We start from the raw sequence: 24,611 nt of genomic DNA, 5'->3' as shown, positions 1-24,611 counted from the left end.
CTAACATGGTATGCCAAAGGACATCTTTTAAGTAGTATTCTGGCCAAAATCAGGACAAAAACAACATATAAACCCCAACTGCTACAAAACAACTGACCTATACTCTTCCAAAATGTCAATATCATGAAAGACAGAGAGGCAGAGGAACTGTTCCTGATTAAGAGACTAAAGAGATATAAATAAATACAGTGTGTAATCCTGGATTAGATCCTGAACCGGGAAGGGGAGGAGAAGGGAGAGGCAAGCAGGAGGATGCTATAAAGGACATTACTGGGATAACTGGAGAAATCTGGATATGGACTTACATTACATAAGAATATTACATCAATGTTACAATTCCTGTTTTTGTTAATTGCACTGTGGTTATGAAAGAGTATGTCCTAGTTCTTAGGAAACATATGCTGAAATATTTAGGGGGGAATAGGGTAGGATGTCTACAACTTTCAAACAATTCAAAAAATATGTAATAGAATGGTAAGTAAATGTGACTAAATGCTGTTAGTAAGAGAGGAGTAGAGATAAACTGGTATTCTTATAACCTTCCTGTAAATCTGAACTTAAATAAAACATTTAAAAACTTTAAAAACACGTGAAGATTAATTTTGAGTTACTTAGAAGAAAAAAGGGCTTTACTTGTACAAATCTCTATCATTAGTGCTGTGATATTGTGTTTTATGGAACAACTGTGTAAGACAGCTTTCTTCTGTAGAAGAAAGAAAACGGGTTTGAGAATCATAATTTCTTGGTAAAGCCCTACTTTTTGCATTTGCTAGATGAGACACCTTGAGCTTCTGTTTCCTTAGGATGATGAGGGTCACAATGCAGCATCCTCCACCCTCACAAGGTTGCTGGGACAACCAAATGGCATAATATATGCAAAAATGCTTTGTAAACTAGAAGGACTAAGGACTATACCAATGGGGAGCTCTTGTTTTAGGAAGCTCTTCTATAGGTGTATGCAAATGATTGTCACACCAGTAGGGGAAGGAGTCACAGAAAACCACAAAGTGAAAGGACTACTCTTAAATCACATCATACATCCTTTATTTAGGTTCACAAATGGACTAACAGTAACAAGTAACTGGAAATGTGGCTTTTTTCTCCCAAGAAGCAATTTCATCATGAAAGAGTATTAAAACCGGACAATTTTTTTATTACACTGTCCTCTGATAAGTGAGAGCCAAATCTGCTAAAGAAAACATTCCTCAACTCAAGAATATCCAAGTTACATTAAAAACACGGATCTTAAAAGATGACTACAATGTGCCCAAACTCTGTTTCTAAAATACTGTGCTGGAACTGCCCAAGGCCAACATCTCCAAGCATCAGGATAAATCACTAATTCCTAAGAGGTGTGACGTGACCCCAAGCCATGGGAGGTGCTACAGTGTTCAGAGCACACCCAGAGATGGGTGCTGTGCCGGGAATTGGGCATGAAGAAAGGCAGGCCCAGGGGGGTGGCCCACAGTCCCCGAAATCCTCCATCAGGCTTTTCTCTCATCTCCTCCCTCAGTCACCGACCTCCTCCAGAAGGAGACTGTGCCCACACCCACAGCGTTCTCTCTGAGCCTCAGCCACTGTCCTTTCTGTTCCTCAAATCTATCAAGCCAACCTTCCTTTTAGATCCTGTGCACCTGTTGTACACCTGTTCCCCTGGGCTAGAACACCATGCCAACATCTTTGCATGGCTGGCTCCTTCTGGTCATTCAGGTCTCAGCTTAAAGATTTATTTTATTTTATTTGGGGGCGGGGGAAGGGCAGAGGGAGAGGGAAAACCTCCAGCAGACTCCCTGCTGAGCACGGAGCCCAACGTGGGGCTTGATCCCATTGACCCTGAGATCATGACCTGAGCAGAAACCAAGAGTCAGACGCTTAACCAACTGAGCCACCCAGGCGCCCCCACATCTCAGCTTAAATGGCATGCCCCTCTGAGGCCTTCCCTGACTACGCAACCTAAAATAGCCCCTCATCGGGCACCATCACATCTTCTTGTTTAATTTATTTTTGTAAAGTTTCTCCTCCTGGGACGCCTGGGTGGCTCAGTCGGTTAAGCGTCTGCCTTCGGCTTGGGTCATGATCCCGGGGTCCTGGGATCGAGCCCTGCATCCGGCTCCCTGCTCAGCGGAAAGTCTGCTTCTCCTTCTCCCTCTGCTATTCCCCCTACTTGTGCGTGTGCTCTGTCAAATAAATTAAAAAAAAGTTTAAAAAAAAAAGGTTTTCCTCCTGATGTATTTTCCTGCTTATGAGTTGTCTGCCTTCTCCTCATTATAATACAAGGACATTGAGAGCAGGGTTCCTTGTGTTTCGTTCACGGCAAAATCTCCAGCACCCAGAACAGCGCTTGGAACAAAGCAGGCACCTCAATGAAAGAATGAATTCCCAATTCCATACCCACATCTCCATGAGTCAGTAAGATGCCCTTCAACATGTTTGGAGAACAAGCCGGTGCCTCTTTCTTTTCCTCATCTGGCAATGGCATCCGCTGTCACTCACGCTCAAATTCTCAATCAACCATTGTGCTTCTCTCTCACTCGCCCTATGATTTGGTTCTGCTGCTTCTTCAAAAAATTTATTTTGCATCTGACACGACCTCTCCATGTTTACTTCCGCTAAACTCTCTAGGCCCTCATCACCTAGAAGGATACTCCTAACCCTGTCGAAGTAGTTTCATCGATTCATCCAGCGACCATCGGTGCCTCTGTGGAGGCAGAGCAGCACTGGTGGGATCACAGGGCTGACAGACAAGAGAACCCAGGCAAAGCCACAGTAAAGCGCTGGTCTCTCAGGCTCCAGGTCACTGTCTTCACATTCCACCGTGCACATTTCATCAAAAATAATTCATGGGAACTCCACGTAAACGTTCAACAGTACTGCCATCTGCACCGTTTGGAAACTTTCCTACATTTTTAACTACGGTAACTTACTCCGGACACATCTTCATTCAAAGACGAATTAAAATACTTATTGAAATCCAGCTGATTTTTCTTCACTTACAGATAAAAGTTCTTCTTGGGATCCAGTGTTTTTTCTTATTTATGAGGAGTTTTCTCTCTTCTGCTGATGATACTTACCCCTGGCAGATCCCAAATACAAACTGAAAGAAAAACTTCAACATGCTTTCTCTTCGTGTGCTTCTTCCTTCTTTCTCTAGGTGCAGAGCACTGACCCCCCCCTCTCCAATGGACACAAAATAGAACAGTTACTTCTCTTTACCAGAACAGCAGAAATTCCTGTGACCTGACTTAGTTCACTGAAAACGAGGTACAGCATTACTCTCCTTTTAAAAAACTGATAACAAATTGCCCCTAAGTATTCTTGCTGACAGACATACTTAAAATCTGAAGTTTAAAATATTCTTCTTCAGTAGGACCTGCCCAATTAAACACATAATCGTATACAAAGGACTTACTTTATTAAGAGTATTCCTCAGAACTCATTTCTAAAGAGCCTTGCTTCCCTAACAGAATGGTTTTTTTTTTTTTATGTCTAACAAGCTTTACAGTAGTTTCTATGACTAAGCCCAAAAATATAGATTTAAATCATAATTTTACCACGGATTAGCCGTGCCTTCTCATCACATCATCTTCAGAGCTCATGTCCCCACTCCATAACAGAGAGGCTGAAGCACATAATGCCTACCGTCCTTATGAACTCTAGAGTTCTCAGATTCCATGTTGGCAAAATCAGAAAACTTCTAACTGATCTCTCTGCCACTACTCTTCCCTAAATTATCCTTCATGCCATCGCCAATTAATTTTTCCAAACTACAACTATATTCATTTCCTATTGCTGTTACAACAAATCACCTCAAACTCAGAGGCTTAAAACAACACAAACTTCTTATCTTACAGTTCTGGAGGTCAGAAGTCTGAAACAACTTTCATTGCGCTAAAATAAAGATGCCCAGTGGTGCCTGGGTGGCTCAGATGGTTGAGCGTCTGCCTTTGGCTCAGGTCATGATCTCCAGGTCCTGGGATCAAGTAGAGAGTCTGCTTCTCTCTCCCCCTGCTTGTACTCACTCTCTCTCTCTCTCAAATGAATAAATAAAATCTTTAAAAGAAAAATAAATACAATACAATACAGTAAAGATGTCCACAGGCTGGGTTCACTGAGGAGGTTCTAAGGAAAAACTGTTCCCTTGCTTTTTCCAGTTTCCAGAGGCTGCACTCCCTGGCTCATGGCCCTTTTCTCCTCCTTCAAATCCAGCAGTGCAGCATCTACGAATCTCTCTGACTCATGATTCTCCTCTCTCTAAGGACGCTTGTGATTACACTGGGCTACCTGGATAATTCAGGAGAAGCTCGCATATCAGGACCCTTAACTTAACCAAATCTGTGAAGTCCCTTTTGCCAAGTAAAATAAATAGTCACAGGTTCTGGGGATGAAGTCATGGACACATTTGGGAAACATTATGCTGCCAGACAAGGACATCAGAAGAAAACTAGACTGTATCTTTTTTTTTTTTTAAGATCTTATTTATTTATTTGAGACAGAGAGAGAGTGAGAGAGAGAGAGCACACGCACACAAGAAGGGGAGGGGGGCAGAGGGAGAGCGAGAAGCAGACTCCCTGCCAAGCAGGGAGCCCAATGCAGGGCTCAATCCCAGGACCCTGAGATCATGACCTGAGCCGAAGGCAGACGCTTAACCGAATGAGTCACCCAGGTGCCCCTAGACTTACCTTTTATGTATAGACACAAAACTTCTCAACCAGCAAACCAAATCCAGCAACATATGAGAAGGATTATACACTGTGACAAAATAGGATATATCCCAGGAATGCAGGGTTGGTTTAACATTCAAAACCAATCAATCTAATATATTACACTAATGAAAGGAAAGGGGGAAAAAAATCCACATGATCATCTCACAGAAACAGAAAAAACATTCGACAATATCCAATGCTTTTTCACAATAAAAATACTCAAACTAGGAATAGGAAACTTTTTCAACCTGATAAAAGCATCTATGAAAAACTCACAGCTAACAACATCATACCTAATCTTAATGGTGAAAGACTGAATACTTTGCCTTTAAGATCAGAAACAAGGCCAGGATGTCTGCTCTCACCAATTCTACTCAACTCTATGCTGGAAGTTCTACTTGGGACAATTAGGCAAGAAAAATCAAAGGCATTCAGATTAAAAAGCAAGAAAGCTATCTGTATTTTCAAAGGACATGATCTATATACAGAAAAATCTAAGGGGTCCACTAAAAAAATTAACAAACAGGTTCAGCGAAACTATAGGTTATAAGATCAATATACAAAAATCAACTATATCTCTATATACTAGCAATGAACAATCTGAAGTGAAATTAAGAAAACAATATAATTTGCAATAGCATCAAAAATAATTAAAATACTTAGAAATAAATTTCACAAAGGTACAAGGTTTGTACACTGAAAACGATAAATCATTCTTAAAAGAAATTAAAGATGACCTAAAGGAAAGGAAGAGAATTAACAATCCAGAAGTAATTCCTTACATTTATGATACATTTTCAACAAGGGTGCCCAAGAAAATTCAATGTGGAAAGAAAAGTCTTTTCAACAAATGGTGCTGGGACAGCTAGATGTCCACATGTGAAAAAATGAAGTTAGAACCCTCCCTTACAGCATACCAAAAAAATGTACTTTTCACTTCAGTGTAAGGGCTTAAACTATAAACTCCTAGAGGAAAACGGAGAGGTTCATTTTTTGTGATCTTGAGTTAGGCAAAGCCTTCACAGACATGATACCAGAAGTATAAGCAGTAAAACAAATAACAGGCAAACTGGACATCACCAAAATTAAAAACTTTTGTGCTTCAAAGAGTGCCATCAACAAAATGATATGATAACCTTATAATGGGAGAAAGTTGTTGCAAGCCATACATCTGATAAGGGACTTGAATCCAGGATATATAAAGAACACTTAAAGCTAAACAATAAAAAAAAAAACCCAACTTAAAAATAAGCAAGGAATCTGAACAGACATTTCCTCAAAGACACACATATAGCCAAAAGCACCTAAAAAGATGCTCACAATCATTAGCCTTTAGGGAAATTCAAAACAAAACCATGAAGAGTTATCCTTTCACACCCACTAGGATGGCAACAATCCAAAAGTCAGATAACAGCAAGCACTGGCAAGAGTATGGAGAAACCGAGACCCTCAACACTGGTGGTGAGCATGTAAAACGGGGCAGCCACTGAGGAAACAGCATGGCAATTCCTCAAAATGTTAAACAGAGAGTCATCAATGTCAGCAAGCAATTGTACTCTTAAATCCAAACCCAAGAAAAATGAAAACATAAGCCTACCCAAAAAGTGCTGCTCACAGCAGCATTAATAATAATATCCAAAAAGTGGAAACAGGCCAAATGCCCATCAACTGATGAATGGAGAAATAAAACATGGCGCAGCCATACAACGGAGTATTGTCCATCAATAAAAAGGAACACAGTACTGATACTTGCTCTAACATGCACCTTAAGCACTTTCTGCTATGTGAAAGAAGCCAGTCACAAAAGGCCATATGATGTACGATTCCATTTATGTGCAATTTCCAGCATATGTAACTCCATAAAGGCAGAAAGTAGACAAATGGTTGCCAGGGGTTGGGAAAAGACAGGGAATGGTGAGTACTACTAATAGGTATGGCATTTCTTTTCGGGATGATGAAAATCTTCTTAAGTTAGATGATGGTTATGATTACACAACTGTGAATATAATAAAAACCACTGAATCGTAGACTTTAAATGTGTGAGTTTTATGGTGTGTGAATTATATCTCAATAAAAGCTGTTTTTAAAAGTCTAAGGTATCCACTTCATGTGCAAACCCACTGTTGAAGATAGTAAATTTTCTCCAAGTAGTCTGGAAAGAAAATAAATACATAAAATACCTTATAAGAACGCATATATTTTTCTTTATGGGTTACATTTAACATAAAAATCATCTGTGCAGAAGAGTGATCACATGAATGTCCTATGCTAGAAAGGTGTAATAGGACTATCACTAACATGGCATGGTCTAAAATAAATAAATGCATAAAATGAACAGCAGATTTTAAAATAAAACCCATCAAAGGCTCCTCAGTGGTCCCCACATCTTTGTTTGCCTTCATAGCTAACCTTCGATAAACTTTTCAGACTCATCTCTCATTACTCCTCAACACAAATGCAGCTGGGCCAGACTTTCCACTGCCCACCCTCCCACCATGCACTGAATACCACGCTCACTGCCCCTCATCTCTCTCCATCTGCCTTAGGTCTTGACCAAATGCTTCTTCATCTTCAAGGACCTGTCCCATCAAAGACATTTTCCTCTCTCTCTCCAGATCATACCAATCCAATATCCACTGGCCTCTGGAAGCTCTAACTATCCACACCCCTAAAAGGACCCCTCACCACCCTCATGCAGCTAATGCATTCTCACAGTAATTTAAAAAAAAGAGAGAGAGAGAGAGTCACCTACACTTTACCTTTTCCAGCCTTGATTCATTGATTTATCCACTTCATCTGAGAGTTCCCTCACTCTCAGGAGATGATATACCAGCTTCCACCCCGAGTCCTAAAGCAAACAGCACTCTCGCCAATGACAGAGTGCCACCTAGTTGCAACACAGGGTAACTCAACGGCAGTAGGAAGATCCCCACACCACTTTTACAGAAAATGTGCTGATGGTGAAATTAAGCAGCCAGCCTTGGCATCACTCTGCAGGCAGGGCCATGACACTGTTCACAGGTGCCTCTTACCACCTGACCAATTCACCTCACACATCTTACAGCTATTCTTTGTTCTCAGCTCAGGGCCAGGCATGCGTGAGTCATTTAGCATTTACCCAATCAAATTCAACTTCTGAAGTACGCTGCTTGTGTAGATGGTTAAAAATTCCTGTGATAATCACAGGAGAGCATTTCTGAGTTTTCTCATAACAAGCAAAAAGCATAGATGATTATGAAATGACAAGAAATCTCGCGATTTACTCACATATAATGGAGCTTGCTGTGGATTAAGTTTCATGACCCAGGACACTGAAACAGAAAAGGGAGAAATAAATGAGAATAAAATTAAAAGCCATCGCCAAAAAATATAAAAGCCACAAATGCTGTATGTCGAGTACGGACATATGAACACAATCAAAAGTCTGAGATAACTGGACGCCTGGCTTTCCTGAGAGGTTTGGGAAGGCCAGAAGGTCAAGGACTGCAAAACTTCTTGTAGCCCCGATTCAATCTTTTCAACTGGGGAGAGACTTCCTTTTTTTTTTTTTTTTTTAAGATTTTATTTATTTATTTGACAGAGAGAGACACAGGAACACAAGCAGGGGGAGTGGGAGAGGGAGAAGCAGGCTTCCTGCCGAGCAGGGAGCCCAATGTGAGGCTCGATCCCAGAACCCCGGGATCATGACCTGAGCCGAAGGCAGGGGCTTAACGACTGAGCCACCCAGGCGCCCTGGGGAGAGAGACTTTCAGATTGAAAAATAAACACAAAAGGCTCCTCTGTCCTAGGAGAATTTTCAACAACCAACAGGATATTAAATGCAGTTACCAAAGCAAAAACAGTGTATGTTCAGTTATACTTTTACATAATCCCTCAAATTTACAAAGTGCTGCTTAGCCAGAGCCTCCTCCAGCCTCACTGGGGAGTGTGGGGGGAGGGACCGCAGGGGACCAGAGTGCTCTCTTCCCCTCGGAGAAGGGAGGATACAGCTGGGGTCCACCAACTACACGTTGTCCTCCTCAAAAATAATAGCTGGGTTCCCGACTGTTATCTTCGCTAAATGAATTCTCACAGAAATCTTAGGAAGAACTTAAAGAAGACTCACAGGATTGTCTAATACACTCCTAAATATCAAGAACAGCATGCTCCCAAAGGTTTAACTTGGTGATCTGACCAGGAGCTTCAAGCTAAAATATCATGGTCCTGAATCGTGGACTTCAGGATGGCAAGCCCTTTGCCAAACACCCTGAATTTGAGCATAAGCTGATCCTGGCCTCAGAGGAGTCAGAAAGGCAGACCCAAGGGACTTGATGATAATTTGATCTAAGGAAGTTTCTTACTCATAATAGGTTAAATGGATTAAATTAAGGTGCACAGTAACTAACCAGTAATATAAAAACAGTACAGAAATGTCATTCGCACATGCAAAAAATAGAGGAAATCACATTCTTTGTGTTCTACCAGATTACAAAAACCTCACTAACAGTGAACTGAAATCCCAATAGCACAAACAGCAGCTTATCAACGGCTAAATGTTTAAAGAGCAGTGAACGCCATAGCAACCACGTGTAACCTAAGGAACAGAATACTCCCAGATCTGCCAGTTCGGTCAGGCTGTGTATGTGTATGTCCAAGGTCAAGGCTCACCCAAAAAGCAGTTAACACACACTTAGGGGGAAAAAACCAAAAACCAAAACTGTAATCGGGCTCCTAAACCCAGTCATCTCCAAATCACTTGCCAGCCACTGGCTTTTCAGCGTGTTGTGCCAACAGCCCAGGGGGCTTCCGACAGCCCAGGGGGCTTCCGCCACCCTGACCGACCACCTCCACAACCATGCCTGTTCATTCTCTGGTCCACTCCCCAGACCACTCTGTGGCACTTTTTCCTTCCTGCCTTCATTTAATGATTTTGTACCCTTAGGTGCTAAAGTCACCTGCAAAAATCCACAGTGAAAACCAAGCTTGAGAAATGTAGCAATAACAAACTCTTTTAGTAGAAAAAGAAAGATTTCCAGCCCATCAAATTCAAACAGCAAGCATGGATGGAAAAGACTGAAGCGCTTGAGTACTTTTCTCAATGCATTAAATATCCATTTAATTTAAAATTAAGCTCACTGACGGGGCGCCTGGGTGGCTCAGTTGGTTAAGCGACTGCCTTCGGCTCAGGTCATGATCCTGGAGTCCCTGGATCGAGTCCCGCATCGGGCTCCCTGCTCGGCAGGGAGTCTGCTTCTCCCTCTGACCCTCCTCCCTCTCATGCTGTCTCTCATTCTCTCTCTCTCAAATAAATAACATCTTTAAAAATAAATAAATAAAATTAAGCTCACTGTGCTCACTAGCCTTTTAATCAGCTTTCCAAGTCCTGTCCAGACTTGCCTGGGACAAAGGACTGAAAGAACCTACAACTTTATAAACCAATTTCCCTTAACTAACTTCTGAAGTGTTCCTCTCAAGAAGTATCCATGGAAACTGAAACAGGAATTAGCACTTCAGTAATCCATAACAAGTGGAGAAATCTAGGGAGACACATTAGTGACTTATTGGCCCTCTGATGGTTCTTCATCTGCCAAGAAACTTGACCACGTCTGCAAGGACCACAAACATCAAGCTATCTGAGTGGCTCCCACTGCGTTTGGATTGGAAGAGCGGGTGGAACTCACAGGGCTCTCAGGAGGGGCTGATGCCATCTCGACTGTTTGGTATTATGACCTCGTCTAAACATACATCAAAGCCAGAACCCATACAAGTTGTTCTGATAGGAAGATTAAAGAGGAATGACAAAGTGTCTGTCCTCCTACACTGGTCAAAGGGACAGGTCATTGTTATGCTGGGCAACAGAGGCTGTTCAAAGAATAAATCTGTCAGAAGTCATCAGGGCAATGACCCCAGAGGCAACAGATTGGTAAATTCAGACTGCTTTAAGCTTCTTCAATGCTGACACACATGAGGAAACACGGGACTAATAGTGACAGAGCTTTATATTCAATATTATTTTTAACCCCCATAAAAAGACATTATTTTCCCCATTTCACTAGGGGGGAAAAAATGGAGTCTTTCAATGACTAAGTTATTTACCAGCTTTAAGAAGAGAGCCCAGAATCGAACGCCATCTAATGCCCAAACATGTGCTTTCCCCCCATAAGAGGATCTCCTGAATGACCTCTATCCACAAACTGACCTGTCCCAGCTCTAGCCCCTGTTCTGCAAAGACTAGAGACTCCCCCGACCTTGTTCACTCAACTCCTGCTGTGCACCTACAATGTGCCAGGCATTGCACGGAGGCACTGGAGGTGCAGAAGGAACAGAGACAAACTCCCAACCTTCAAAGGGTTTACTGTAGGAGTACACACTTCAATACGGCAGTAAGTAAGTGGTTTTCAGTGATAAGTTCCATGGAGAAAAATGAAAAAGAGGAAACAGGAAATGTTTTACATATGGTACTGAGGGAAGGCCTCTCTGAGGTGACATTTATCCCCCAAGATCAAAGAGAGTGAGAAAGGTGGAAGGGGTTCCAGACTCCCAAACTGGCCCCAAAACACAGAACTCAGAGTTCTGATGCTAAGCCATCAGAAAACTTGCTACATACAATGCACAACTTACTTTATCCATTTAAGTAAGCTCACTTTACTTGAGAACGGTGCTCTAAAGGAAGGAGCATATTGCAGGAAGGCAGTCTTTGGGTCAGAGTAAACACACTTAAAAACCAAATTTATTCTCTAAGACCCAATTGAAAGTCTTTGCTTTTGTCCATGGATTTTTGATCAAGACTTCCCAAAAGGAAAATGAAAGAAATGCACTATGTCCATGAATGATTTCATCAAGAAATTTTGAGAGAAAAACCCTACAATTTCCTCCTTACCCGGGAACTAGAGAATGACTTTGACCAAGTCCACATTTACATGGGCTTCTTTCATGTAACACCAAGCACAACACAGGACAGACCCAGTGGGACTATAAAGGTTGCACCCCATTTTAAAGACTATGAAATGGAAATATCAAAATTCAAACACATAACTGATGTGATTTCAAATATGTTCACCAAATCTTCCACTCAGCAATAGCCAGCTACAATTCTGATGAGTCATAGATCTGCGGGGTGAGGAATAAAAACAAGCTCAGTAATTAAGTGTTTTCATTCTTCTCACATTTTCCATTTTATTGCAAAATGCTGAAAGAAAACAAATGGAATAGTTTACTGTTGTACAAAAGTAACACATTCACTCTATGTCAAAGCAGGACTCCTCCATCCTGAATGCAATGGTCTCAGTGATGTCAGTCCAGCTCTCTCTGCAATCCTCTGGCAGCTCTCGGGGTGCTGCTGAACAGGCAAGCAGACCCGAGCTGTGACCTCTTCCTGCACTTTAGAATAAACGCTCATCAGCTTTTCCCTCACAGGGGGCCGGGCAGACACCATCAGTGGCATGGGTCAGCGTGGGGACATGTGGTGCTGACACAGGTTAACAGTGGCAAGAGTTCTGGAACTGTCTGCAGGTCACACCACCTGCAAAGGATTGTGAAGAAGCTCAGCAGCTCCTAAGGATCACATGGAAACTCAGGCACGAAGTGATACAGGTGTTTGGTGGTTTGCGGGGCGAGTAAGGGACAGAACACACTTCCACATACCAGCGTGCCTGAGCAAATGAATGCAAAACCACAGAAGCCACCAAAGATGACATGCCTTCATAATAGCCGGTGTCCACAGCAGGGGCTAGCAAACATTTTCTGAAAAGGGCTGGATGGTAAATATCTGGGGCTTTGCGGGTCATAACGCTCTCTGGTGCAATGCGTAAACGAATGGGTGTGGCCATGTTCCAATAAAACTCTCTTCACAAAAGGGGCAGTGGACTAGATTCAGCCACTGTGCCCGAGTGCCAACTCCCGACCAAAAGCTAACAAAATACCTCTTAATAAGCCAAAGAAGCAGGGTGTCTCCATTCAACAGCTCTGTACATCTCAAAGATATTTTCAGCTAGAAAAGACTTCTCAGCATAGAAAAGTCCTAGCATGCTATACAATATCCTCTAGACCAGCAATCAAATTACATGGGCGGCCATCCCAAATTCCCTAGTGATTAACTGTATGACCTTGAGCAAGTAAGTGGACTGTCTAACCTCAGTCTCTTTAAGTGCAGTAAGAGCATAAAAATTCCTGCCTACACTATGGAGTCAGAAGAATTAAAAGAGAGAATCCAAGTGAGGTGCTTAAGCACACTGCCAGACACAGATCTTTCTTGCAGTTTCTGGGTCTCAGTGGAAACTACCAAGGAAAATACCTGGAAAATTCTAAGTGGTCAAAATAAAAGGCGTCAGGGGGCGCCTGGGTGGCTCAGTCCATTAAGCGGCTGCCTTCGGCTCAGGTCATGATCCTGGGGTCTTGGGATCGAGCCCCACATCCGGCTCCCTGCTCAGCGGAGAGCCTGTTTCTCCCTCTCCATCTGCCTGCCACTCTGCCTACTTGTGCTCTCTCTCTCTCTCTGTGTCAAATAAATAAAATCTTTAAAAAATAAATAAATAAAATAAAAATAAAAAATAAAAGGTGTCAGGTATCCAGATATACATTTGTGCAAAAACACATTGGTGGGTAAATCACGATTCTAAGATATAACAAAATAACCCTAGAAAAGAATCTGGAGGAACAAATAACAAAATGTTAAATATACGTATTTCTGAGAATTACAGGGAATTTTTATTCCTAAATTATCTTTTTCTTAATCCTAACTATGCAGACAATGAACAGATACTACTTTTGTAATCAGGAAGAAGACATTATACATAGCACATCCTTTTTTAAGTCCCCTGTCATTCAATGTGCCACAACTGAACTGGAAATAAAAAGACACTTTTCCAAAATGTGCAAACTGAAGAAATCTACAATCTTTACTAAAGCTCCCTAGAGAAGCAATTAAAATAAGAATGCCTGTACCCATATGTATGTAAATACAAATCAATCTTGCTATTCTTTAGCCATACGCATATATTATACTAAAGAAGCCTTTAACAGGTGCTCCACTCTTAATGAAACGTCCCTAACGGGAGGGAGGGAGGGGGATCACAGGCCTAACACTGCATGAGGAATTACACAGAGACCTGCAAACTCTGAATCTGTTAGCTTCTTGACCTCAAGCCATTTCCTAAGGACCAGCTGTCCAGGTCTGCTGAACCTATCACTTCAATTGACATGGTTTTTGTCATTCACAACAGGGAAGCTTCCAAATCCACAAGAAAAGAAGTGCAAGCCACCTTCACAACCAACCCCAGTCCCCAAAGGAAGAGGGCAGCTGCTTGAGACTCAGCCAAGTGTAAATAGAGGATCTGTCCCTGCAGGGCACCTGCACTGCTGAATGTGCTTCCAGTGAATCTCCATGGCCAGGGACCCTGCTAAAACTGAGCTACAGTAAATCCTTCAAAACCCACAAAAATTTGGGGTGAGGGTTAACATGGAAATGACAATGCATACTCTGGATTCTTGTAAAACAGTGTCCTGCTCTTCAAGGAAAATAACAGGATCCAAAGACTCTTTCCTTCATTCCTAAGGAGTCTGGGCTGGTGGCTATAAACATGTTATGCACTCATTGGGGGTGGGAGCAGGGAATTCTGAATAATAGACAAGAAGCAGGGTACAAAGAGCAAACAGGCGTTTCCTGTTGCAGATGCCAAGTTCTACAAAATATGTATATATAAACTACTACAGGTACCAAATACATTTCCTGAATAAGGGACTGAGGAAATCTTACAGGAGCCTAATTATCTTCTTCTGTTTAAAGTTGCATTAATTAATAATTGAGCAGTTAGCTTTAAACACTGATTCTCAAACTTTAGGGCACCCAAGCATCAGCTGGAGGCCTTGTTAAAGAATACAGATTCTTGCCCATCCCCCACGCCCCCTTCCACCATCAGTGAGTCCAAATCAGGAGACCAGACCTGGTGATGTTTCTGCTTTTGAATCATGGCCCACACTTTGGGAAACAATAGTGTTGAGACCCAGAACACATGTCTGGTTCTCTTGTGACACAGCCAGGCTTCTGTGTCCCACTATCTCATGACACAGTACTACTACAAATCACCAAGGAAAAAGCAAAGCACTGGTCACAACTGGGGTAATAGAGAAAAGGGGACCCATGGCAGGAGGGTAGGAGAGGATAAGAATGAAGAGTCCAACACAGGGCAACACTCACAGTAAAACAAAAGGACACAGCCGATTAAAACAGAAACCCCAAACAACCGAAACACTAACACCCACATTCACTCATTTATTATTTATCAGTGCTGGTTTAACCAATAGGCAAAATGATCTTGAATTTAGGGCAAAAACACACACACAAATAATCAAAGTCATTAACACAGAATAAACAAGTCTTACCAAAACAATAATGAAAGAAATTTAATTTAAAAATCGGTTCTGGGGGCGCCTGGGTGGCTCAGTCATTAAGCGTCTGCCTTCGGCTCAGGTCATGATCCCGGGGTCTTGGGATCGAGCCCCACATCAGGCTCCCTGCTCAGTGAGGAGCCTGCTTCTCCCTCTCCCACTCCCCCAGCCTGTGTTCCCTCTGTGTGTGTGTGTGTGTGTCTATCAAATAAATAAATAAAATCTTTAAAAAAAAATAAAATAAAAATCAGTTCTATGACTTCTCATACTCGGGAGTTTACTTCGAAATTCATAGAGGAGAGTACACATTAACTTTTCAATACTTAGGGCCTCCTTTTCTTCTCCATATGTTTATAGTATCTGCCTGGGCACAAAAAGACTTTCAGTGGTGGTAATCTCCTTATGTTTCGAGTCCCTAAAATACTGCATGCACAGAGAGCTGCTGAGTGTCAGAGATAAATAATACCAAGGCCCCTACCAATTTAGTAAGGGACAGACAGATGTAAACGGATCATGATATTACAGTATTGTAAGCACAATAATAAAAATGTGACAAGGGTCAGGAAAGAAGGATAAACTTGCTAGGAAGTGGAGGCCCCGACACAATTTACTGGAGGAGGTCAACCGTGAGGCAAGTCTCACCCGGTGGACACAGGGGAAGCACAGAGCAGAAGGAGCTGCAAGTACAGGGACAAGGCAGCACCGTGCGCTGCTGGGCACTCATCAGAATGAGAAGTGCAAGCAGGGGACGAGGGGGGAGAGGACGCGGGGGAGGCACTCATGCAAATTCACACACCTCAAAGATGCCTGACCCTTAGAAGCCAACGAAGGGAGACAGAAGAACAGACAAACCACCGCAACCCCGCTCTACCCTAAAGAGCTGACAGCCTTATGATGACATTGGCATCAACCAAATCTACGTCTTTGGTTTGGTTTTTTACTTTTCTTATCCTTTATTTTTTTTTTTTTTTAAGTTCAGCTCCAATTTCTATTCTTTCACAACTGCAGGTTTAAAGATCCACAAAAAGTAGCACTGGAAGAAGTCTGTAATCACGTAGCCTAAACTCACACCAAGCAAGTACGTGTTGTGGGTCACAGGCAGCAAGGCCAACTTCCCCCCACGGCTTCCCCGAGGTGCAGCACGCGATGGCTGGCTTCCCAGTCAAGTTCCGCGGGCCCTGGAGTCCGCATCCCAAACCCAAGCCAAATCCTGTCGGCCACAGGACTTTATAATTAGAAGGGGGTCTCAGAAGCAGCCCACACCAGCCTTCTTCCCCAAGTGGGAGTCACTGCCGGTCTACCTGCCTCAGCTTGTAGCCCCGAGTGCCAGGGCCTTATCACCTTGAGAAAATCTCTCCGTGCTCCACTTGCACCTCTGACTCAACCTTCCCAAAACACTATTTTCTTTCTGCAGCTCCCTCTCTGCCTACACAGTAGTAAGCAATCCTTTAGAAAGGTTCTTTTGAGGTACTAATGTCTTTTCTTTAGGGAGTTCTAGGAGAGGGCACTTAGATCTGCCCTGACTCAAGAAAAGGAGGGAAAAGCCTAAAAGTAAGATGTGATCCCAATTTTGGAAACACATTTAACCCGTCTTAGTTACGGTGGAGCTTCCAACCTCCAGGGCTTAAACGTAGAGCTCTGCATCCTGGGGCTCAGAAGCTCAGAGGCTGTATCCACAGACACACATGGGCAGCTTGGGACTATCAGTTGCCAGCAGAAAGATTAAGCTCACTACATTTCCTCTGTAAAAAAAAAAAAAAAAAAGTCTGGGGCACCTGGGTGGCTCAGTCGGTTGAGCATCCGACTCTTCATTTCAGCTCAGGTCATGATCTCAAGGTCGTGAGACTGAGCCCCACATCGGGCATCGCGCTCAGCATGGAGCCTGCTTAAGATTCTCTCTCCCTCTCCCCCTCCCCACCCACCCTGCTCTCTCTCTCAAAAAGGAAAAAAAATATATATTCATATATATATATATCATATTTATTTTACACTAAGTCTCTGTAAGCCACTTTGATGAATAATGAAGATATTAAAGGAACGGATGACTGCTAGATTAGAGACAATCCGCTAGCGTTTAAGAATTCATTAACAACCCCCTGTAGAAGAACATAAGGATAAAAATGAAAATGCCAATATAATTCAGAGAAGGAAACAGACAAACTCTGGCACTTCTGGCTCTGTGATTGTGGACAAGCTACTTAACTGCCAAGCTTTATTTTCATCTGTAAAATGGGTAAAAATAAGAATAAAAGATGTGTGTAAAATGTTTAACACAGTAGTAAGGAAACACTCGGTAAGTCCCTGTCCCTACCGCCCGATACGAATGACTGGATTAGCTGTGCGCACCGACCTCACATCACATGCAACTCCCACGACCCATGGACCATGGCCATCACTGGGCTGACCCCCAATTCTAAAGGGAGGGTATCCAGGAGGGACATGTAGAGCCCAGCAGATGAGGTGCTCTACTAAACACGCCCTTTATTGTTGGTGAGCTCCCAGAAGCCCTCCAGGCTCCCCCACCACTCCGACTGGTGCCGCCCGCCAGTGTTCGGTGGCTTGCCCACGCAGTCCTACCAGCACTCCTGCCCCACAGCCTCCACCCTGGCCTGCACACACCGCGGGCGTGCACCGTGCGAGGTCCAGTCCTTACACTGTGCTTCATGATAATGCCCTCCACCCCTGCTGATTCTGATAGCAGGATTACTACTGGTAATCCAACCCAAGCATTCAGCAATAAGTCACTTTTTTCCTTTCATTTTCTTCTCTTTCATTTCTGTGCTCGCCTGTTCTCCTGACCTTGTTTCTCCCAGTCTGCACATTGTGGATGTCTTCCGCCACACCACCCCCACTCCTGCCGGAGCACCTGGCGCAGTGCTGCGAGCGCAATAAATACTAACATACTTGGTATCAACATCAGAGACAGAAATTGATCAGCAGCTTTCCTGCCCCATTTGAAAGCAAAGGACCTGCAGCTCTAGCTTTAAGAACAAAAACCAACCTATCAAAGCCAAAATAACTCAAGTCAGTCTAGTCCCAGAAGGTTCACCTAGTAGCTCATCAAAGATAGTATGGATCCTGCCAAGTGTTAAGAAATCCAGCCTGGGGCGCCTGGGTGGCTCAGTTGGTTAAGCGACTGCCTTCGGCTCAGGTCATGATCCTGGAGTCCCGGGATCGAGTCCTGCATCGGGCTCCCTGCTCGGCGGGGAGTCTGCTTCTCCCTCTGACCCTCCTCCCTCTCATGCTCTCTGTCTCTCATTCTCTCTCTCTCAAATAAATAAATAAAATCTTAAAAAAAAAAAAAAAGAAAGAAATCCAGCCTGGATCAATTTGCTTAATCGGCCAGAAAAGTAATAGGGACCAGAGTGGGGGAATTCAGCATCATCTAACTGGAAAACCTCAAAGCAGAAAGGAGGGTGAAGAGCTGCTCAACACGACACCTAGGCTCTCACATGATGGTTGGTACCTCTGGGAAGAACACACGCACATGTTATATCAATTCTCTTTTGCTGTTTAACACAGGCTTGTGGTTTCCTACAAAAAAAAAAAAAAAATGGCGTCTGCCGCTTTGCAGAGATCTATACAGAGAAGAAAACTCCAAATGGCTATTCCAGGTGAGAGGTTTGGGCCCAGCTGTATCCTGTATCCCAAGGAAACGGAACTGTAAGCTGCCAGGAGGTCCAGGCACAGGAGAGCAAGACCATCAGTTCAGCAAGTGCTGACATTCTTATCCCTATGGTAATAAGAATAAACTTTGACTTTAGAAAAATTCATGCACAGCTGGGCTTTATGTAAATTAACTTCAGTGGGGGTTAAAATAGATATCCGGTAAAGAGACTGCCAAATTCAAGCCTTTCTACTTCCTTCATCCTTCCCAACCTCTATCATCCAAAAAGCAAGCAACCCAATGGGCTAAAGTGATGATAAACCATTTGGAAAGACTAAAAATATAGGCAAGTGGGCTCTCACACACATGCAGACCTGACCGAGCTGGACGACCTAACGTGGATGAAGGCCAGGCCCTGCAGTGGCTACTCTGTTAGGGATTATTTCAGTGACATACAGCCCTTCTTGGACATATTACATGACAAAAGCGCTACCACATTATTCCCACAAGTGGCAAGCGTAAGAGGTACTAGAAGCAGATGCTAGAAACGTCCATGTTAGCTTTTAAGTTGCCAAAATGGTTCTCTTATCTCAAGGATAAATATTGCCTTCAATGTTGTAGTTCTTCAATACTGAGTCTTTAACATCTTGAGAAAAATGACATTGTATAACACAAGAGGAGTGACTTTTTTTTTAAACCATCTCAAAATCAGAGGGAAAGTTTTGAACAACAAAGACTTCAAATAAAAGAAATACATATATTTCATAATTAAGTGAAAATACTACAGAGTCAAAGAGACTCCAACAGTCTCAGCAATCCTCCATTTAGGTTTTTTTTTAATAAATATTTTAACTTAAGTGAAAAATTTTATTTTTAAAGGAGAATTTCTAGTCATAAAACATTCCTGGCCTAAGTCATCCCCTGAGTAGTCATTCTTGTTTTTATAACACACAATGAGCAGAGAGTATTTTCAAAAATCACTGATAGGAGGGGTGCCTGGTGGCTTAGTCGGTTGAGCGTCCAACTCTTGATGTCAGGTCAGGTCATGATCTCAGGGTCGTGGGATGGAGCCCTGCATCGGGCTCCCCAAGCTCCACACTCAGCAGAGTCTACTTGTCCCTCTCCCTCTGCACCTACCCTCACTGGCATGCATGCTCGCCATCTCTCTAAAATAAATAAATAAATGAATAAAATCTTTTTTAAAAAATAAAATAAAAATAGGGCACCTGGGTGGCTTAGTTGGTTAAGCAACTGCCTTCAGCTCAGGTCATCCTGGAGTCCTGGGATCAAGTCCCACATCGGGCTCCCTGCTCGGGAGGAAGTCTGCTTCTCCCTCTGACCCTCCCCCCTCTCGTGCTCTCTCTCATTCTCTCGCTTGCTTAAATAAATAAATAAATAAATAGAATCAAAGTAAAAATCACTAATAGGCTGGCTTAATGGGTAGAACATGTGACTCTTGATCTCAGGGTAGTGAGTTCAACCCCCACGTTGGGCGTAGAGCATACTTTAAAAAAATTAATAAAGATCACTGATGAATTTATTTTAGGTGAAATAAAGTAGGATCAGCCAACTAAAAGCACGTGAAAATCATCCCGACTTCCAGCAATCTAGATGCCATACAGAACTATAACATGCTACAGAACCTGTGATAACTTGATTAGCAGTTTTAGCAAAGAACTTTGCTATCTAAAGACAAAAATTTATCAGTGTCCTGAAATAAGGGAACTATTTCTCAACCACCAGATGGGAATGGCATCCCTCAGCAATCTCTCCTCCTTGTAACACGTAGGGTGAAACTGAGTCTGTCCTCAGGAGCGCAGATGAGGAAGTACCTATGCATCTTGAAAATGTAACTTATATAACAGTTGTGGCTAATTCTGTTTGAGTATCAATAAAGATTGTTTACTTTCAATTCAGACCTTCTGCTTCACAAAACAAACAGAGCAAGTGTTTGACAATCCTAAAATAAAGAATTGGCAAGATTAGATCTCAACTGAGTTAAATTATCAACTACTAGGTTAAAAAAAAGTCCTGCAAATTCTAACTTGATCAATTCACTGAAAATGGCTTAAAAGCACAATTTAAAAAGGCAGCTTTTTCATCAAACTACTAAAAGGTTATTGCCAGGCTAAATATGGATGATATTATACTTGTTCTGGATTTAGAAATAACAAATTTAAGAGAAACTTTAGAGATTATTCTTTGAATTTCAAATTTTGTGAACTCCTCTTAATAGGAAACTCTTAGAGGGCCACATATGTTAACAACTTATTATACAATGCAGAAATGGAAAATTAATTTCCCCACCTGAACTAATTTCAAAAATAAGGTTGCCATAAAAACTACAGACCAGTTGCCTTAAAACATTTGATTTCTAGCTGTGTGAGGAGATGAATGGCACATGACAGATACACATACTGATAAATTGTTTTTCTCTAGTAAACAGAGCATGTTACTGTGCACACAAGACTTCAAATATTTCATAGCTGAGAAATATATACAAAAATCTAGGTAGAGAAAGGCATCTACTACGCAGTGCTCTTTCCTTTACAATTACAATACTTCAAAATTTGAAAAAATATATATAGGTGTTTCATAAAATTCATGTTATCATAGAACGACCCAAGTGCTAATAATCTGGCCATAATGAACACTTCACTTGGCTATTTTTCCTGAAGATCTGTACAATGAAAAAGGAATTTAGGGGAAACAGACTAAAATTTCCAGGCATACAGTCCTAAAAGTAGAACTGCTTTTGGTAAGTAGGAGTGAGGGTAAGAATGAGGAGCAGGTACTGGTACCTGTGTTTCCAAAGAGCCCAGGCTACTGCGAAAGTGACTTAATGTGCAAGGGGACGAAGAAGAGGAGATGTAAAACATGCAAACAAAAGGTATTTTAAATGCAACAAAGGGAAATAATTCAATTCAGCAAGTATTTGAATGTGTATTCTAGACACAGACTGTGGGCTGAACAACAAACTATAAATAGTTCAAATAAACTCTCTGGGGGGCCCTGAGATCCTGGCCGAGTCTCCACATAAATCAAACAGGCCCTACACAGAAGGCACCCCCCGACAGCAAGCAGTTGGTTCATGCTAGACTGGTCATGGTCAGCGGACAGCCAGAATGCAGACTGATCTGGAAGACCAACTTAAGGTGGCTCCAAAGACCTGGGGTGGGCAAATCGAAGAATCAACACCTTACACATCCCATGCCACCTGACAAATGGGTGCGTGGCTGTGGCCCCAGTAAGAAGGCCAGGAGGGAGGAGGCTGCTGAAGTCCAGAGTTAATAATCATTTGCCTCTGAAAACTGCCGTAAATCAAATAAACGCGGGCAGCACTTGAGTGTGGTGGTGACAGAAGATATTCTACAAACTTGGTCCTTCACGGACACAAAGCCAGCAAACAGGAACACGTGACCTGGAACAACCAACAAGCCAAGACAGTAATGCAAGATGCGGAACAACCAGGAAACAAAATCCTTGCTCCTTACTTGGCAGCCACAGCAGAATCCTTAAGAAAGAGACTACTCAAATAACCACTAGCTTGGAAGCTTCAAGTTAAAACTTCAGTGCTACCGATGCTCCTTCTAAGTGATCTGAAAAAGATGAAAAAACTACTTAGGACTATCAAACCTGGGCTCAGTCACCGTTGTCGTTGTGGCTGGCTCTCCATCAGCAGGAAGCAGCAACGGTGAAAACCACAAGCCAGCAGTCTCAGCCTCTACCCCACAAGGTAGAAACTCAGAGGTCAATTTTTTTTTTTCAGTTTTAAAAGTATATTCTTGATTCCTCTTTCTTTCCCTCTGTTTCTCTCCCCAAATGCTGGTAAAACCAAACTAAAGATCACATTCTAAAATAATCCCCAGAAGCATTTAAATAGAACAAAACTGTCCTGGTACCTACCATAGGCTGAAGCTTAGCAAAGGTGAAGGCTGCAGACAGCCTGCTGGCTCCACCCCACATGCTTCTCACCCCATGCTCCTCCCGCCCCAGCCGGACACATGACATTTCTATGGAGACCTGGTCATTTTCTAGCTCATATGTTTGTACAGAAATAGGAACGCCATAAATGTTCAGAGAACAGAGTAAAAGGATTATCAAGTAGCTCCAATTATACCAACTGATCTCATCCTCTTGTTACAAGCTGAGTCCTGGCATCTGAAATCCATTTCTGAAACTCAACCAAGGGCATTTTAAAAAAAATATTCCTCCTTACCTCATTCTCTCAAGCATACACTACAAGTATACTGGATGATAAACATATGTACTCATTGTTTTTCAGAATTCATGCTCATCCAAAACCATACAACATATTTGTTCATTATTTGTTTATCCATAAAGTAACATTATTTGTTCATCCATAAAGTAAGCACCTTAATTCTACAATCTTGACATCTTACAGTTTATCAACCATGAAGACGTAACTACCACCATCATCTTCAACGGCACTTTTAAGAGTTTACTTATTCTGTTCAGGCATCTTGCTAATCTTCACATTAGTCCATTTTACAAATGAAGAGATCCATGGTTAAAGTTAACTAACCTGTAGATCTGCACAGCTAGTAAATGGTGGGAGCCAGAATTTGAACCCAGATCTGACTCCAACAGGCTCTTAACTTCTAGACTACTGCACTGCTGCCTCTTGTAATTTGTAGCGAGCCTTATAACCTCCATTTCTGATTTTGTGAATGGAAGGGGTTGGACTGGGTAATCATGAAAGCTCCTCCCATCTCAAACACAGTCATAATTCCACGTACAGAAACACTGGTTGCCTTAGGTATATAAACAAACGACGCAAGGTGATTTTGTGAGCTGGGGACTGAACACAGTGATGAAGGAAAGGATGAGAAGTTCTTCTCACTGGTCGAGGAGGGAGCATTTCACTAACTGAAAGACTGAAGGAGAGGAAGAAGGTAAAGACCTATCTTGGTAAAGCTTCTCTGTAGACTAATTCATCTGTTTCATCTCCCCCAAAATTTACTCCTGTAGACTACTTTACAGATGTGCCCTCTTCTGTTTCTCCAAATTAACAGGCAATGACCTGTAGAAAAAGCTGTGCAGTTACCCAACAAGTACAGCCACTCAACAGACCAACATGTTCCTACTCACATCCAAATGGAAATGTTTACAAGCCTGAGAATCAGCTGGGAATGAACTCCCTACTCTCCCCTCTACACAAACACAGGCTAACATCCGCCAGCTGAAATCTGCTGCTCAAAAAATTGAGTTGCTCTTACATAAGCAACAGGAACTTCTTAGAATGTTTTTCCCCTAAATTCTACAAAAATCTGATGAAAATAATCAAGCTTCAGACCCAATGCCCAAGTTTAAAAGAGAGTGAACAGGGCGTCTCTCACATTCAAAACTGCAGTGAAAGTGAATGGTAATGTTCCCGTCAATACTAGATTAAATTTCACAAACCGCAAGCACTAATAAAGGAATATACCATCTTACTGCTTCATGGCACATACTGAAAAATACATTGGCTTTTCATACAGGTAATTAGCATTCTTGAAGCCTGCTATTAAGCTGAACAGAAAATTAAAAAACAAAGCAGTTACAAAGCAAGTTGGACAGACCAAAGAGACATGTCCACGACCTCCCATTATAGACCCTGATGCTATCCCAGGTCAGAGCAAAGAACAAATGAAGAATGCAGCCACCCACAGAATACCTCCCCACCCAGTACCAGAGGGGGAAAAAAAAATACCACAGAGCTGGGAATCTAAAAACTCAGTTATGGAATCTCCAAGGAGACACTCCTGCTTGGTTGATATTCAGATATGGGCTAATAGCCTCGGGCCTCCAGTTCTAACAAATACAACCATAAACCCCACTAAGGGTCAGCATTAGCTGCACTTACCAATCCCAAGGCAAGCTCTGCCTTTCAAGGGCTCTCATCAGAACAGAACTGGAAGCAAGGAAAACATTTT

The 24,611-nt window shown here is 42.4% G+C and overlaps 1 protein-coding gene across 14 annotated transcripts in view; it reads right to left on the bottom strand.

Annotated features, from left to right (window-relative positions):
• Positions 1-24,611, bottom strand: part of AKAP13 (A-kinase anchoring protein 13) — a 266,733-nt gene that overhangs the window by 228,670 nt on the left and 13,452 nt on the right. For all 14 annotated transcript variants that reach the window (XM_081831648.1, XM_081831649.1, XM_081831641.1 and 11 more), the window contains exon 2: positions 7,971-8,014. In XM_081831648.1, coding sequence (XP_081687774.1) covers positions 7,971-8,003 — 33 coding nt within the window. In that variant the 5' untranslated portion in view covers positions 8,004-8,014. The remainder of the gene's footprint in view (positions 1-7,970; positions 8,015-24,611) is intronic.

Source organism: Leptonychotes weddellii, chromosome 9 (genome assembly GCF_054177405.1).
Source record: "Leptonychotes weddellii isolate Sample4059 chromosome 9, ASM5417740v2, whole genome shotgun sequence".
Classification (NCBI taxonomy): Eukaryota; Metazoa; Chordata; class Mammalia; order Carnivora; family Phocidae; genus Leptonychotes; species Leptonychotes weddellii.
This window is presented reverse-complemented; position numbering and strand designations above follow the sequence as displayed.